An 18,658-nucleotide genomic window follows, 5' to 3' on the forward strand; every position below is an offset into this window, starting at 1 on the left:
TATAATGAATGGGTGTTGAATTTTGTCAGATGCTTTTTCTGCATCTATTGAGATGATCAGGTGATTTTTATCTTTCATTCTGTTAATATGATGTAGCACAGTTATTCATCTGCATATGTTGAACTGTCCTTGTATCCCAGGGATGCATAAAATGGAACATTATTTTTTTGTTGCTGGTGGGAAATGAAAAGTAATCTGTCATCATCTACTAAAGTTTGAAATATGCATACCATTTTCCAAGCAGTTCTATATTGGGAATCTGGGTAACAAAAAAAGAAAGCAACAGTATGCAAAAATAGATGTGCAAGGATTATTTATTGAAACATTGTTTTTAAGACAACAGTTCAGTTCAGTCACTCAGTCGTGTCTGACTCTTTGTGACCTCATGAATCGCAGCACACCAGGCCTCCCTGTCCATCACCAACTCCCAGAGTTCACTCAGACCATGTCCATTGAGTCAGTGATGCCTTCCAGCCATCTCATCCTCTGTCGTCCCCTTCTCCTCCTGCCCCAATCCCTCCCAGCATCAGAGTCTTTTCCAATGAGTCAACTCTTCGCATGAGGTGGCCAAAGTACTGGAGTTTCAGCTTTAGCATCATTCCTTCCAAAGAAATCCCAGGGCTGATCTCCTTCAGAATGGACTGGTTGGATCTCCTTGCAATCCAAGGGACTCTCAAGAGTCTTCTCCAACACCACAGTTCAAAAGCATCAATTCTTTGGCGCTCAGCTTTCTTCACAGTCCAACTCTCAAATTCATCCATGACCACTGGAGAAACCATAGCCTTGACTAGATGGACCTTTGTTGGCAAAGTAATGTCTCTGCTTTTGAATATGCTGTCTAGGTTGGTCATAACTTTTCTTCCAAGGAGTAAGTGTCTTTTAATTTCATGGCTGCAATCACCATCTGCAGTGATTTTGGAGCCCAAAACCATAAAGTCTGACACTGTTTCCACTGTTTCCCCATCTATTTCCCATGAAGTGATGGGACCAGATGCCATGATCTTCGTTTTCTGAATGTTGAACTTTAAGCCAACTTTTTCACTCTCCTCTTTCCCTTTCATCAAGAGGCTTTTTAGTTCCTCTTCACTTTCTGCCATAAGGGTAGTGTCATCTGCATATCTGAGGTTATTGATATTTCTCCCGGCAATCTTGATTCCAGCTTGTGCTTCTTCCAGCCCAGTGTTTCTCATGATGTACTCTGCATATAAGTTAAATAAGCAGGGTGACAATATACAGCCTTGACGTACTCCTTTTCCTATTTGGAACCAGTCTGTTGTTCCATGTCCAGTTCTAACTGTTGCTTCCTGACCTGCATACAGGTTTCTCAAGAGGCAGGTCAGGTTGTCTGGTATGCCCATCTCTTGTTGTTAAGACAACAAGGGACTGGAAACTACCTAAATTTTTGTCAGTAGGAGAATGGTCACAGTTTCTGTAATTCTATCCTCTGAAATATTACATAGGTTTGAAACAGTTGTTATATATTTTTCATTTGAAGGACTATACAATATATATTATTAGATACTAAAAACTGTCAGAGAATGTTTTGTACAATCCATTTAAAAATTAAGATAGTATATGCTGCTGCTGCTGCGTCGCTTCAGTCGTGTCCGACTCTGTGCAACCCCATAGACAGCAGCCCACTAGGCTCCTCTGTCCCTGGGATTCTCCAGGCAAGAATACTGGAGTGGGTTGCCATTTCCTTCTCCAAAAATAGTATATGTATTTGTATATATGGATAGATTTTTATTTATAAACATAAACATGTGGAGAGAGACATACCAAGCCATTAACCATTGCTATATCATTAGAAGTGAAAAACAGGGAGCAGGAGAAAATATTATTAATATATATTTTATACCATTTTATTGTTTAGCTTTGTAAAACATGTATGCTTTCATTTTAAAAAATTTAATAAAGATTGTTCAATGGTAAATGTAAATATACACTATAGGACGTTGGTTTGGCTTTGCGTATGTGTAAATACTATATAGTATAAGCAAGGAGATCCAGCACTACTGTATTTGGTCAGGGATACATGGCTGATTTTGTTGATATATGGTGGAAACCAACACAATATTGTAAAGCAATTATCCTCCAATTTAAATAAATAAATTTTAAAACTAAGACTAGATGACCTCATATTCTAGAAAATAAACAAACATTCCAAATCCTGCACTACAGCAAGAATAAGGGGAGTCCTTGAAGCAGAAGGAAAGGACCCCAGACAAAAATGTGGAAACGCAGGAAGAAATGAAGAAAGGAATGAACTAATGTGGATGGACTTGCAAGGCATTATGCTACGTGAAATAAGACAGAGAAAGACAAATGCTGTATCACTTATATGTGGGACCTAAAAAATACAACAAACGAGTGAAAATAACCAAAAAGAAGCAGGCAGATGGATACAGAGAACAAACTGGTGTTTACCAGTGGGGTAGGGGCTGGAGGAGCAATGTAGAGGTGGGGAATTGGAGGCACAAACTGCTGCGTGTAAGATAGGCTCAAGAATATATCATACAAACGGGGAATAGAGCCAATATTTTGTAATAACTGTAAATGGAAAGTAACCTTTAAAAACTATCTAAAAATTTCTAATTATAAACATTTTAAAGTGTTAAAAAAAAGGGGGGGGGATGTCTTCATTGAGAAAACAGCAGGTTTCACTGGACTGATCTGGCAGTATTCTATAGATCTACCTACAGTTTGCAGGTTCGGAACTTGCATTTCTGTTTTCAACCCAGTTAAAACTTATTCTAAGAAAGAATTACTAGGAAGCCAGGTGATGAAACAAATTGCTCTAGACAAAAGAGTACACTGTTTCATTGCTTAAAGTGTTCAGCTCTTCTTGTTTTACTCTTTATAACTATTTAATCTGAGGTGAAGACCTAGTTTGTCTAGCATAACTATGGCTAAATCCAACAGTAACTTTTTTAAAAGTTTTTTTTTAACATACTGTCAATATGGACATGTGAAATAAAGACTGTTTATCATTTTTCTTTTTTATTTCAGAACGCTTTACCCTGTACAGCTCTAAAAACCTTAGACAAGCATGGAATAAGTAAGTTTTTTAATACAGATTATGCTTTCTCTTTATCTCTCTTAACTTTTAAAACTCTCCTGATAAGTTTCTCCTGACATTCTTTCGTTTGTTCACCCAGTTATCTATTCACCCTTCCATTTAGCCATCAGGCAGTTACTTGGTCCTGTTTGCCAGCCCCCGTGTCTTACCTGAGCCAACACTCTTCTGTGAGCTTGGATTCCCAGAGTGAGGTTGTATTTATTGCTTTAGAGTTGTTAATCCTGAAATTCACTGTGGTCTCTCTTCTTCTAACTAGATTCCAAGAAATGTTTTAGCATCCTTGGATGCTAAAATAATGTTTCTTAAGTACAATATATCCACTGACTTTCTGATCTGATTAATGTTGGTGACAACCTTTGAGCTAGATGAAACTGATCTTTCAAATGTTTTCAGTTTACCTAATTTTTTTTCCCCTGAGCCTTAATGGGAAGCTAAGTACATGTATCACTTGGAGTATATGTACACTGTTGATTTAATTTCTATTCTGTCATCACACCTTGTTGAAACTGTTTTATTGATTGGTTTCAAAATTTGATGACATCTGATGATGTGAGTGTCTCAAGTGATTCAGGGTTTTGGGGGGCTTTTTTTTTGCAAGCCAGACTGCTAGTAAATCTTTGAAAGTTAGTAAGCAGAGTAATTGAGTCACTCCTATTTGATTGTGAGCATCACATCTCAAGCATTATGTTGGGGGAAAAGGTAACTGGTTCTGCTTTGATTAAGTTAACTATTATTTGTCATAACAAAATTTTGTCTGCAGGGAATTTAGTGTTATTGTCTCCCTTTTTAGTGTTTTGCCATGTTTAATTTTATATGTCATCAATTATGGAAAAAATAGAAACTTTTTATAATAAAAATGCCTTTAATCAATGATGTCAGTAGATAACATCAGACAGCTTATTATGAGGAACTCATGAAATGAATACATTAAATTCTTCAGTGGATTCTTTGAAAGATTTGGCAGTTTATTTTGGTTAAATTCATACTTAGAAGAATACACCAGTATAATTATTTTTATCTAACACAGAACTTCACATTTCCCATTTGAAGGGTCAGTTCTTAATATCTAAACAGAATCCCCCCTAGGAAGCACGCCCTCAGCTGGGTGGGAACATTCTGTGTGTGTTGCTCACCCTTTTAACCTCCTCCACTCTAACTTCACTAATCAGAGGTCTAACATATTTTAATTAAGTGCTTTCATATACCAGGTACTGTCTTCAACATACAGTTGCCATTTTAATTAAATCATCAAACACGTTTCTCATAATTGCTCAGTAGTTTTGACCAACCTGGTATCCACTTTACGAAACAATTCTTGATAAAGCAGTTGAATCTCTTAACTCCATCTCTGAAGTAACAGAAAAACTGGCAAATCTAATACAGAGTAGCGCTTGTGGAGAACAGCCTTCAGTTTAGCTAACCCTCCATTTCCTTCCTTCAGAGGGACAGAGCTGAAATGACTTACTAATCAGCTGGGAAAATAAATGGCAATTTTTATCCACTCAGAGTAGCTGAGAAAGGACAGGGCAGGAAGACCTCAGGATTTTCTTGGCTGCCTTTGTTCTGTCATCCTTGGTGTTACAAAGTGGCTGAAAGAACTCAGCAGCATTTCTTCAAATGGCAGTGTCCAAAACCAAAGCAGGAAGCAAAGTAGAGAGCAATAAAGGAACTTTCTCCCCATCCTGCTCCCATCAGGGAGGAATATCCTGGAGATGCCCAGAGATATTTGCCCCTTTGTCTCTCTGATGGGGTGGACTGCATACCCTCCCTTGGCTGGGCACTGGTAAAAAGGGAGGGGTGGACCACTTTATCCCCTGACCCTACATCTTGTTGCCTGTAAGGCAGGGTTTTGTTAGTAGGGAAGAAACAGGAGTGGCAGTTAGGTACAGGCAGTCCATGATAGCTGCCACCATGAGTCGAAAATACTGTCTATTGTAGTAAACTAAAGTACATTCTAGGTCAACTTTTTTTTAATGCTCAATTACCTTTTCTTCTTCTAAATAAGCCAGTTTTAATATTTTAGTGCATATTCATTCAGATTCCAAAATGGTATATGTTACATGTGAGGATATAAACATGCTGTTTTATCACGTGCTTCATCTCAAAAATAAATACAGGTCTTCTATGTCAAAGAAAAGAAAGACAGGGAAGGGGAGGGCAGTTGACGATGCTGCGTGATGTTAGGTCCACTGTCCCCCTGTGGGTGGCACCCCAACAGCATTTACACCTGACCCACTCCAGTCTCTCATCTTTGCAGCTTGTATTCAGCACCTACCATTGCATGCCCCCATGGAGGCCCTCTTTTTGTTCAACCGTTCATAGTGACTAGTGGGACACCTCTCAGAGAAGATACTTTTGTCCATTTACATCACTCTGTCTCAGGAAAAACTAGGTTGTCTCGTGTCTTTCCAAAAGAAAAAAGCAACGGAAGTAGTATTCAAGCTTTGCATTGCTTTGCTTCATTCTGACCCCCCAAGACCTGATGCTTTCCTTTCTCTGAGAGGCACTGTTCATGTCACAGTTCTTCTTGTTCAGTCCCTAAGATGTGTCTGACTTTGCAACCCCATGGACTGCAGCAAGCTAGGCTCCTCTGTGCACTGTCTCCCAGAGTTTGCCCAGACTTCTGTCCATTGAGTCGGTGATGCTATCTAATGATTTCATCCTTTGCCACCCCCTTCTCCTTTAGCCTTCAGTCTTTCCTGTATAAGGATTTTTTCCCAGTGAGTCAGCTCTTTGAGTCAGGTGGCCAAAGTATTGGAGCTTCAGCTTCAGCATCAGGTCACAATAAAAGTGATAAACGTCACTATCAAAATTAGGCTGGCTAACATTCCGGTATTGCTGCTGTAGAAATTTTGAAAACTGGACATTGTGCTCAATCTCGAATTTTTTCTTAAAAGATGCTAGATTTAGTAAATATGATTTTACTTTTGAAGGCAAATAAGAATTCTTCACAATATGATTTTTCACAAAATAAGGACGCCGTTTCTCTTTAAGATGTCACTTGAGAAATATGTTTTATTTGCATTTTCTGTGAACATAGGATTTATATTTTTTCTACTAAAAACAAGTTCTAAAAAACTAAAGGAGAGATGTATTTTTATGTAAAGTCTTTTAAATCATTTGGTAGAATTGCAGTTAATATCATTCTTTATTTATACAGTCACATATGCCTTTTTAAAAAACCTAGAATTAATTCATAGTCATTTAATAGAGTCCCACCCTTAGATTACTTTAAAAGCATTTTAGGGAAAATACTAAAATTGAGCTTTTGAAGTAATGTTTTAAAATTATAAACATGATATGTTTAGAACCATGCTATTTTCAAATCCCCACAAGTCCATTGTTGTTGTTGTTGCCTTAAGGGTTTATTTCACAAAACACCAAGTAATAAATTCATCACTAAAAATAATATAGAAATATGATTTCCTGGTATCCGTCATGTACTGAGCCCTTAAAGTGATACTGGAGCCTCCAACCAATTTGAACCCAATGCGATGTATAGAGAAGTAAGAATTCTGAGATATGAATTATATTATTGGTCCTTCCTCCAAATGGACTTGTGACCTTGTAACCATCATTGACATTTCAACATCTCTGAGTTAAGAAGGGAGTCTGGATTTGGAAGAATGGCATTTAAGGACAATTAGGCAAATGGCTGGCTTTCTCCCTTGCTGCTAACTAATTTGCTCGTTGACAGCACAATTTCGAAACCAAAGCAATTGCTAAATTCTCTTGTACAGCAGTAATAGGTTCAAAATAAAGTGAACTAATTTGCAAGGTCTGGTTTGAATTCAGTTTAGACAGGTTAATATAAGATGGGCAGGTTAATAGACAAGTGTAAGTCTCTGTTCAGAATTAAGAAACACTGTCTTTAAAAATATGTATTAACACAGCTGTTGAAGCTAGTGGGTATGTTAACCTGCCTAAGAGAGTAAGAATTTCTTGACAAATGAAGCCTTACATCTCTTTGAACAGCTGTAACAAGTGACCCAGTTTATTTTGGGACCAAGTCTGCCCTAGGTAACTCCCATGCAATTCCCTGCTGACTTCATTTATACCAGTGACCATGGGCATAGTTTTATCCTTTGAAAGATTTTTTTAGTATTCTGGTGAAACAATGCAGTGATCGGAGAAAAATATCAAAAAGATTCAGCAGATATCTAAACTGAAAAGGATAATATAAAGAAGACGTCTTAATTATAGGATCGAGAATAATAAATACATATTAATATAGAAAAGAAGGTCCTTTTATTCCTTCCTACTGGAATTTTATTATCCATGTGGTTTCTCTCTTGCTTGAAGGGGATTTTGGACTAAAGGGAGACAAATCTTAATTTTATAAATACATGTTCTGTTTTCCAGTGGCCTTCAAAACATTCCATTTTATTTCCTTGGAGTTATAAAGACTCCCCCTATTTTTCTTCCAGATCTCTCTATTTATAGTTGTCTGACATTGGCATGCATGTGCAATCAACCAAGAATTCCACCCACTTAAAAGATCTTTTATTATTTTGGCTGGAGAAGAAGCCTTAGTATATATTATCCAGCAAAGTTAAGGGTAGGATTCCAGGAATGCATTTGCTTGTTTTGGAACTTTTTAGCAGCTGAACAATTTTGGAGGTTTGAAAGTAGCAAAAAGAGAACTAAGGATAAACCACCAAGTCAGATTTGGAAAACAAATTTCATGGCTGATAAAGCAAAGCATGTCCACAGACACTGAACAGGTGTTAGCCAGCCTTTTTCTACTCCCTCCACCCCCATGCTTTAGTTCTGCTTATAAGCCTTCTAGTTAGTAAGTCCAACTAGATTTCCCTAAGAATTAAAAAAAAAAAAAAAAAGACGACACTTTAAGATGTGCAATAAATTCAGAGACATTACCCTTACGGAAATGCAAAAATAGAGACAATAACATTTACCTGCATGTATTGTCAGATATCAGTAGAGTCGCAAACCCTCATTTAGGAGCTTTAGAAGTGTTTTCTTGCTTGGCGTTCTTGAACTTTCTTTGAATGGTTTATCTAATTTGATGATTAACTTCCAAAACATATTTTACAAGTGGCAACGGCTTGCTAGAAAGTTGTTCTCCATGTTCATAAAGCACAATGTATTTAAAATAGTATTTAGAGGAGTAACATAAATCTCACTCTGTGTATTTATATTGGTGGTTCTCTATTGTATATTTCTTATCATATGTTTTTGCATTCCATTAAGATATAAGTAGGTGACTTCTCAAGAAAGAAAAGCCCTGTTTTCTACTCTGCCTTATTGTTCAAAGTCAACCTAAAATTTTCTAAAGTAACAATGTATTGCAAAGGAAGTTCAAGCTTTCAATTTCTCTACCGTTGCTTGGAAATTTTAGAGGAAGGAAAGAACAGTTTTTGACACTAGGAGGAGCAGTTGAGTTGAGCCAGATCTTTGAATCATCTTTTTCCAGTTTCATTTTTTTTTTTTTTTCTTCTCATTGTTGATCATTTTTCTTGTAATTCTGTTTACTTCAGAGTAACAGTTTTAATGTATTTAGTGCCTGGAGATTTGTTCTCAGCGTATTTTCAAAGAAATTGTTCTTCCCATCATCCATCACCTTTGTAGGGATAGGTTTGTTAAGGTGACAAGAGCTAAAGCAGGCAGTAGAGCAGGCATTTTGGAATTCCTTTCTCTTCACTCAGAGGATGAGCTGAGCTGCAGTTGTCGACTGCCCAGCTCTGGGGATCCAAGTCCAGCATAGGAGGCTACGAGGCATAGAGTTCCTCTCCACACCCTTAAAAATGTGATTTTTAACACTTGGACAGTCAAATCCAAGCAGGTCTCTTGTCCTGACCTTGGACACCCACACATGGTATTGTTCGGAAGCCCCTGGTCTCACCTGCCTGCTTACAAAAAAAAAATCACAGTTCAGAGCAGTTTCTGGGGTGACTTATTTTCATAAGAATGAATCATTAGTTCAGTTACTGAAAGCATTATGGAGGTGTGATGTTTATCTGATCTATTAACCCCCTTGCCACTGAACAGAGAACAATTCTTCTAGAAAACCAAAGAGTAGATTCTTGAAGGGGAAAAAGGAGGAGGTCCTCAAGTAGGAGATGCCTTCCAGGCTCTGGTGGGAGTCAAAGAAGACAGCATAAAAGTCTGTCCAGAGATGCACGTTGGAGGCAGGTACCAGGGGGATGAAGAGAAGGCTGTCTGAGCAAAAGCTGGCAAATCTGCCAAAGGCCTAGCCCTGATCACTGATAGTAGCTACAGCATAAAGTGATAACATGTGAGAGGCACCTGGTAAAAAGCCTGACATACACTCACTAATCCATAGTCCTGATGCTGCTGCTGCTAAGTCACTCAGTCATGTCCAACTCTGTGCGACCCCATGGACTGCAGCCCACCAGGCTCCGCCATCCCTGGGATTTTCCAGGCAAGAGTACTGGAGTGGGTTGCCATTGCCTTCTCCGGGTCCTGACTGTGATGGGTAATAAACCATCGGACAGCCCTTTGCAATATAGAATTAGCTCTCACATATGTTGTCCCATCTTCATATGCTTATAACAATATTGGAAGGTAGGGCAGATATTATCATCTTCACTTTATAGCTTGAAATAAAAGGCATGCTGAGGACAGTCAATCCATGCTATTGAGAGTTACAACTTAGATGGTATGCCCCAGAGTGAATCTTAGGAAATACTGTCATTTTGAAAACCCTGATATTTAAACAGGGTTATCAATGCCTGATTTTTGTTGTTGTTGCTCTCATTGTGACTCTGGGTCAGGAGATCTCTTCTGGGGCCTCGTGTCATTCATTCCAAGTCTAGGTTTTCAGCAGTGGGAGAGTGGGGATGGAGTACAGACCTGACTTCCTCTCTCCTAGGGAATAGTGTTTGTAGCAGGCTGACCACCCACACCATCAACAAAGGTGTCTCCTGAGACTGCTGGGTAATGTGCCATTGGCATGAAGGCGGGTTGGTGGCAAGCCAAGGGCTGGAGATGAAGGGCCTGCCAGCCACCCACGCAGACCCTGCTGGGGGAATTTGTTGCCCATTCCACACAACTCCCACTGCCCCAAGAAATTATCTTCTGTCATTTCATGACATTGCCAGATTTCTTGTCCATGTCTTTCTTTGTGTAGCAAAGAATTCGCTGACATGAGTAACCCCTGGTGACGACCAAGGGCAGGCCCTATGTGCTGCTTGCTACCTTTTAGAACAGGTTTTTCGTTTCCCTTCTGATAGGCAGAAACCATCGATCTTCCCTCTTACTAATTGGCAGTACACGCCAGGCTTGGGAGTTGGCAATAGCAGTTGTTTTTCATCCTTTCAGATTATGTGTTGGACTGTTCATTCAAAAATACACACTTCTGGTGCAGCTAAAACTTTCTTTCTCCCATCAGCTTATTAAGGGATAAAACCCAACCACACTTCTGAAACAGCAAAGAGTGTCCAAGAGCAGTGGGGCTGCTCGTTTCCCTGAAAGAACGATAGAATTCGGCTTTCTTGAACAGTTCCCCAGAACAGATCCTTGAAGTGTGAACTGAGGAGGTTCTCTGCTTCTCCACAGTATAAAATGGTATATTTGTATTCTGTGGCTGCCTGTAGCAAATTACCACAAATTTATTGATTTAAAATACCACAAATGTATTGTCTTCTCTTGGGCAGGAGCCTGGATGGGCTCAGCTGGTTTCTTTGATCTGGGTCTGACAAGGCCAAAAACAAGGTATGGGTAGCTGGTCCCTGTCTCAAGGCTCTTGGGGAGAATCTGCTTCCAGCCTTATTCAGATAGTTTGCAGAATTTAGTTCCTTATGGTTGTTGGACTGAGGTCCCATTTCCTTTCTGGTTGTCAGTTGGGGACCTCCCCTAGCTCCTGAAGGCCATGTATATTCCTTGTCACCATGCCACCTCCTTCTTTAAACCTGCATCCGTGCAACAAGTCTCCTCATACTTCAAATCTCTCTCTCTCGCCCTTCTGTCTCATCTATTCTGCCTCCAGGAAGAAAAAGGTCCCTTCTTCTAAATTGTATGATCCAGCTTAACCTTTCTATTTTAAGACCTTAACTGCACCCTCAGGATGGGTCCCTTTTGCTTGAAAAATAACACATTCACAGGCTTCGGGGTGGATGGGTGAGAGGACATCATTGGGCCATTCTGCTTTTCATGGGGTTTCCTATTCAGTGATGAGTTGTACTGGGGTTTCCTATTCAGTGATGAGTTGCGGGGTGAGGCAGAGCAGAGAGGGCAAACCCAGCCATCATCTGGTCAGACACTGCCTGTTTTGCCCAATCTCTGGCTATTCAGGTGACAAGCATAGGCCTCTGACCCTAAAGGTTCCATATTGCCTGGGTCACATTAGCTCCGCTCAAAATTATGTATAAGGAAAAAGCCTGTTTCCATCCTAGCAAAGAGAATAAAAGAGATTATTCTCAGGAAAGCTCATTGTCTCTAAGAAAGTAAAAATTTGGCCTGACATTTCTTTCCCCTGTAGGTCAGTGCTATCCAGCAGAACCTTCTGCGTTGATGAAAATCTGTAATCTGTACTGCCCAGGGCAATAGCCATTAGCCCACAGTGGCTACTGAGTACTTGAAATGTGGCTTAGGAACCGAATCTTAAATTTCATTTAAATTTAATTACCATAAGTGCCCTACATACCAACAAGTTCCATTCTGAGAGCATGTTCGTAAGTCCGATTTGTTTGTAAGTCCAACAAAGTCAGCCTAAGTACCCAAGTAACACAGTGGGCTATAGAGTACTGTACTGTAACTGGTTTATAATACTTTTCACAGAAATAATACGTAAAAGACAAATGTAAAACATAAAGAGAGCATTTTCAATCTTGCAGTATATAGTACCTTGAAAAGTTTAGTAGTACAGTACAGCAGCTGGCGTACAGGGCACATTCATGTCTTTGAGCATTTGCAGCGTGAAGGTTCAAATGTAGGAGACTTACTGTAATTTAAATGTAAATAGCCAGCACTGGTCGCTACCAAACTGGGCAACACAGCTGTGGCTCAGCATGTAAACTGTCCATTTATTTTAGGTGCCCACCAATGTGATTCAAGTGTGGGTGTCTGATGCTTGGAAACTCTATGCTCAAAAGTCCTTACATTTGACACTCAAGTGCCTGAGGATCTTGCTTGATGTGTTTGCTTCTCACCTCTGTCTTTTGTTTGGAAAAACTCTGGGCCTCCCTAGTGACTCAGATGGTAAAGAATCTGCCTGCGATGCAGGAGACGCAGCTTCGATCCCTGGGTTGGGAAGATTCCCTGGAGAAGGGAATGGCAACCCACTCCAGTATTCTTGCCTGGAGAGCTCCGTGGACAGATGATCCTGGTGGGCTACAGTCCATGGGGTCACAAAGAGTCAGATATGACTGAGTGGCTAACACTGAAAAGATAATAGCTCTGGAGGACCCATTAAGTGTGATAAATCTGCAGAGGGAATGGTGGAAGTATCAGGGAACACCCAGCAGACATGCCACCCCTGCCCCTCCTTCCAGGGGCCATGCTCTTCCTTCCTGAGAGCTCTGCCTGCTTCAGCTGTCTGCATCCCTTTTTCCTTCTGTTCTCTCCGCTCTTTCCGGTTAGGAACTGCTAGGGGTTAGACACACAGCTCTCTACCCTTTTTGAACTCCCTGAAGAATTCACCTCTTTGCTGTTTTCCTGGCCTCCTTGAACTCCCTCAACTCTGATCAGAAAATGCAGACTCAAGTTCCCCTTATCCACATATGAGATGCTATTGAGAGAAGCTCCACCTACTAAATAAGCCTCTCGTGGCCCCTGTGGGGACATATGTTAGTTCTTTAACTTCAGAACATTGTAAATTGCTGCATCTGAAGTAAGTCAGAAAGAGATAAATATCGTATTCCAATGCATATATACGGAATCCAGAAAAATGGTACTGAAGGATTTACTTACAGGGCAGCAATGGAGAAACAGACATAAAGAATAGACTTATGGACATGGGGAGAGGGGAGGAGAGGGTGAGATGTATGGAGAGAGTAACCTGGAAACTTACATTACCATATGCAAAATAGATAGCCAACAAGAAATTGCTGTATGGCTTAAGAAACTCAAAAGGGGCTCTGTATCAACCTAGAGGGGTGGGATGGGGTGGGAGATGGGAGGGAGGTTCAAAAGGGAGGGGATTATGTATACCTATGGCTGATTCATGTTGAGGTTTGACAGAAAACAACAAAATTTTGTAAAGCAATTATCCTTCAGTAAATAAATTAAAAAGCCTAAAAGTTTCTTTTCTATTAAATTGGAAAATTACATTGATACATTTTCAAAATGTTAAATCAGTTTTACTTTTTGGAATAAAACTGCCTTGGTGTTGAAAAAAAAATGCAACATTTTTAAGCATGAACAGAAAGGCAGAGAATTTTATTGCTCATTTATTAAAAATTGCTGGCTTTGAGATCCCTTTCCTCAGCACTTATTTTTTCATTTTTCTTTCGATTAAGCAAATATTTATGAATTTAGTGAATCGTCAGCCTCTGAATTAATATCAGCGTAAGTTGTCACTGGAAAAGATGATTTGAACAACAGTGCCATCTCTTGTATCGACTCACTTCACACTTGACCTTGATTGATTTTCATGAAAATTAGGATTGGACAAGGGACCCAATCATTTGTGAGGACAAGGGGCCCCCCTCATCCTTTGGGGAGACTTTCTGTAAAGCTGGGGCTCAACTTCCCCTCATTGTGAAGAGACAGTTAATAGACTGTTCATGTTGACAAGTGCATCTGACATCTGCTCGGCAGCCAGCGGTCCTACTGATCCTGTAAAATTACAGTCAATAAATATTGTTGATACAAATCAAAAAAGAACAGAAAAGGGGAAAGATGCCCAAGAAAGCTCATTATTGGTGCAAATGGCCAGAAATCACTTGAAAGCCACATAAGCTTTGGTATGATAGGGGCCAACTTCCAATCTTAGATCTACTTCTGAACCATTTAATATTCAGGAAGCTCACTAGCCAGTCTGAGCCCCAGATTTTCAGTCCTTAAGACCCTTGGCAGGATTACATTCCACCCCCGCCCCACTTGTGTTTTTCAACATGCCCTGCCCTCTCCTGCCAGTCAGAAGGTGTCATTCATTTCAAAATAAGTAATTGTCCTTGAAAATGAGTACCACTGCTATAAAGGGTCCTCAGATATCTGGAATATTCCTTCTGCCTTTCTAGAACCATATGCTGAATTTCTTGGACACCAGATAATCTTTTTAAAATACTTCTTATGTAGAAACAAGAATCCTCTTCCCCAGCAGTTCCTTCCTAACAGCGATATGTTAGCAAATAGTGTTGTACATAGTTCATGGAAAACTGTGATTTACCCTAAGTCTTGAAACTCATCTTATTAGACAGTTTTCCTAATTAAAGTGAAAGAAGCCCCATAGACAAGCACTGTTACCAAGTTCAAAGCATCTTTTAGACCTCTTCCGTACATGCACATGAACTCTGTACATAAGGTGGTGGGTAAGCCTAAACCAGTTACATAGAACCTGGGTGTCCACTTGACCTGAGGGTTTCATCTGTGAGACTCAAAGTAATTATTCTTACTGACTGCAGCTCCTAAATGGGGAAGACTTATGCTTAGAAACACAGAGAATAAAGGCTGGGAGCATGACTTTAGTTTGGTTCGCCTGTCATCACTGATAATCAGATGGGTAGGGGACACCAAAGGAAACTGCCTTTTTTTTTCAGACACTGAGCCAAGTCCATACCCCAAGGCACAAGTCCCATGTTACTTTGTTGTATCCGTCATGGGAGTGACTTTTAACAATAGATTTTATTTTGTCTTTGACAAAAAACAATAAAGATACATGAAAAAGCCTTAAACACACATATATACAATCTGCAGGTCAATTATTTTTTGTCTTATCTGAAAGAGTATTTTTAGATCATTTCTACATTTTGGGGTATCAGAAAAATCCAGAGGTGATTTAAAATGGAAGTCTCAGAGTGAGAGACATGTATGTGTGCGGTTGTTATTACTTACTCTGACTATAAATGACATATATATGAATAGAAATATTAACACAAAGGGATCGATATTCTGGCCCTCACTGCATTATTAGCCAGCATATCTTTGTGTATCTGTATGTGGATTCTCTGCTGGTCCTCAACTGAATTTAATCCCCCAAGACTTGATATACAAACACAGTGCCAAATAGAGAACTTCCCTTAAATTATTCAAATCTCCCCATAAGTGATTTCCCACTCTTCCTGCAATGGAAAACATTTGATCATAAATTCAATTAAATCAGCCATCATCTTTGTGATGTTTGTCCAGCTAAATCCTTTAGTGAATAAACCAATAAACATACCAGCTCTGTGTGTGTGTGTGTATGTGTGTGTTTATGGCATGATCGTTGGGGAAGAATTGATTTGAAGTCAAGACAAAGAGTAGTTCTCATTTCTTAGGCCAGATTTTGACCACTTTACTGCAGCCAAGGTTTAAAAGATTAAACTCTTAGCAGGGATAAAATCACATGCACTCCTTAAATTTATTGGCTTTTATTCCCCATCTCGGGGCCTTGTTTTAATATATTAAGTTTCATATCCAAACTAGATATACTTTGGAGATATTAATTAAAGAGATCGTACCACACCAATCATTTTTCTTCCTCTTACTTCACACTCTCTCCTGCCTAGTTGAAACGGAGGAAACATGACTGTTGACATGCTTTTAAATTTCTCCAGGAGAATGCCATTATAGGGCTACAGTGCTATTGGTGATTTCTCATATTTATGTCAGCTGAAGAGGTAAGGTTTTTGTTGCTGTTGTTCAATTGCCCAGTCGTATCCAACTCTTTGCGACCCCCTCATGTCCATTACATCAGTGATCTCATCCTCTGATGCCCTCTTTTCCTTCTGCCCTTAATCTTTCCCAGAATCAGGGGCTTTTACAGTGAGTTTTCCATTCGCGTCAGATGGCCAAAATACTGGAGCTTCAGCTTCAGCATGAAGCTCTAACGTTTATTCGAGGTTTATAAATGTTGGTTACTTCTCGTCTTTATCCTAAAGCCTTTTGGACAATAGATGTAACCAACCGCCTCCCTTCTTTTTCACTATATTTTACTGCTGATCCTATTAGTTTGGATATAACTGACCTTTATTTATGCATTATCTTTGAAAAAATTGGAAGTGAAAGTGTTAATTGTTTGGTCATGTCTATCTCTTTATCACCCCATGGACTGACCAGGTTCCTCTGTCCATGGGATTCTCCAGGCATGAATACTGGAGTGGGTTACCATGCCCTCCTCCAGGGAAATCTTCCCAACCCAGGGATTGAACCTGGATCACCTGCTTTGCCGGCAGTCTTTACTTTCTGAGCCACCAGGCAAGCCAGTGCATTATCTTCACATATGTGTATATTCTTGTGGCCTCTAGGGGGCAGCATGGTCTGGGAGGGGGAAAAAAGGTTAGAAGCCAGCTACTTACCTCTGTGAACCATGAACTTCCAGATGTTCAAGCTGATTTTAGAAAAGGCAGAGGAACCAGAGATCAAATTGCCAACATCGAAAAAGCAAGAGAGTTCCAGAAAAACATCTATTTCTGCTTTATTGACTATGCCAAAGCCTTTGACTGTATGGATCACAATTAACTGTGGAAAATTCTGAAAGAGATAGGGATACCAGACCACCTGACCTACTTCTTGAGAAACCTATATGCAGGTCAGGAAGCAACAGTTAGAACTGGACATGGAACAACAGACTGGTTCCAAATAGGGAAAGGAGTACATCAAGGCTGCGTATTGTTACCCTGCTTATTTAGCTTATATGCAGAGTACATCATGAGAAACGCCAGGCTGGAAGAAGCACAAGCTGGAATCAAGATTGCTGGGAGAAATATCAATAACCTCAGGTATGCAGATGACAACACCCTTATGGCAGAAAGTGAAGAGGAGCTAAAAAGCCTCTTGATGAAAGTGAAAGAGGAGAGTGAAAAAGTTGGCTTAAAGCTCAACATTCAGAAAATGAAGATCATGGCATCTGGTCCCATCACTTCATGGCAAGTAGATGGGGAAACAGTGGAAACAGTGTCAGACTTTATTTTGGGGGCTCCAAAATCACTGCAGATGGTGATTGCAGCCATGAAATTAAAAGACACTTACTCCTTGGAAGGAAAGTTATGACCAACCTAGATAGCATATTCCAAAGCAGAGACATTACTTTGCCAACAAAGGTCCATCTAGTCAAGGCTATGGTTTTTCCAGTGGTCATGGATGGATGTGAGAGTTGGACTGTGAAGAAAGCTGAGCTCCGAAGAATTGATGCTTTTGAACTGTGGTGTTGGAGAAGACTCTTTAGAGTCCCTTGGACTGCAAGGAGATCCAACCAGTCCATTCTACAGGAGATCAGTCCTGGGTGCTCATTGGAAGGGCTGATGCTAAAGCTGAAACTCCAATACTTTGGCCACCTCATGCAAAGAACTGACTCATTGGAAAAGACTGATGCTGGGAGGGATTGGTGGCAGGAGGAGAAGGGGACAACAGAGGATGAGATGGCTGGATGGCATCACGGACTGGATGGACATGAGTTTGAGTAAACTCCAGGAGTTGGTGATGGACAGGGAGGCCTGGCTTGCTGTGATTCATGGGGTCACAAAGAGTCGGACACGACTCAGTGACTGAACTGAACTGATCTCCGTAAAATACGTAAGATAAGCAACTGAATTTTTTTTTCAACCTTTAGTAAAACAAGTAAGATATCTGAAATCGAAAAGTCAGTGTTTCCCCATGGTTTGATTGGCTGCACTTGTCCGCCACTCTGGGCATCTACTTGGATGGCCAGCATTTTTTTTTTTTTAATGCTTATTTCTTTGGTTGTATCTTAGTTAGACCACAGGGCTTCCCTCATAGCTCAGTTGGTAAAGAATCCACCTGCAATGCAGGAGACCCCAGTTCGATTCCTGGGTCGGAAAGATCCACTGGAGAACAGAGGAGCTACCCACTCCAGTATTCTTGGGCTTCGCTTGTGGGTCAGCTGGTAAATAATCCGCCTGCAATGCAGCAGACCTGAGTTTGTGATGCAGGGTCTTTTGTTGCGGTGCCTGGACTCTGGTTGTGGCGCACTTGGGCTTAGTTGCCCCATGGCATGTGGGATCTTAGTTCCCTGATCAAGGATCAAACCCGCATCTCTTGCATTGCAGGGCAGATTCTTAACCACCAGACCACCAGGGAAGTCCCTGGATGGCCAACATTTTTTATATATTGGCTCAGTTACCTTGGAGGCAACTTAAATTAGACCAGGTTCCATGCCTTTGTCTCCAAATGGAATAAATATATCTTATTTTTATAAAGATGAAGACAAATGGGATTTTTCCATTTACCTCTCATTTCTGGTCACCCTCGACTGAAGGTTAAAACTGTACCCAGAGTTCTAATTTTATCCAGTGGTCAAATCAGGCTTTACTCTCTTTTCTTAGAATTCAGCTACCTCACATTCCTTACTTTTAAGTTGTGATGCTGAAAGAATTCTGATGTCTCTTCTTCCCAAGGAAGTGAAAAATGTTTCCACGGGGACATCTTCCATCCATCATGATTTTAGGCTTCTTCTCTTACCAGCTACCACATCTTTGGAGTAATCCCTCACCTAGC

General features: G+C 40.2%; 1 protein-coding gene across 3 annotated transcripts in view; it reads left to right on the forward strand.

The window, feature by feature from the left end:
• Positions 1-18,658, forward strand: part of CDK14 (cyclin dependent kinase 14) — a 557,423-nt gene that overhangs the window by 507,169 nt on the left and 31,596 nt on the right. For all 3 annotated transcript variants that reach the window (XM_040260248.1, XM_040260249.1, XM_040260250.1), the window contains one exon: positions 3,010-3,058. In XM_040260248.1, coding sequence (XP_040116182.1) covers positions 3,010-3,058 — 49 coding nt within the window. The remainder of the gene's footprint in view (positions 1-3,009; positions 3,059-18,658) is intronic.

This window comes from Oryx dammah, unplaced genomic scaffold (assembly GCF_014754425.2).
Source record: "Oryx dammah isolate SB20612 unplaced genomic scaffold, SCBI_Odam_1.1 HiC_scaffold_18, whole genome shotgun sequence".
In the NCBI taxonomy this organism is placed as follows: domain Eukaryota; kingdom Metazoa; phylum Chordata; class Mammalia; order Artiodactyla; family Bovidae; genus Oryx; species Oryx dammah.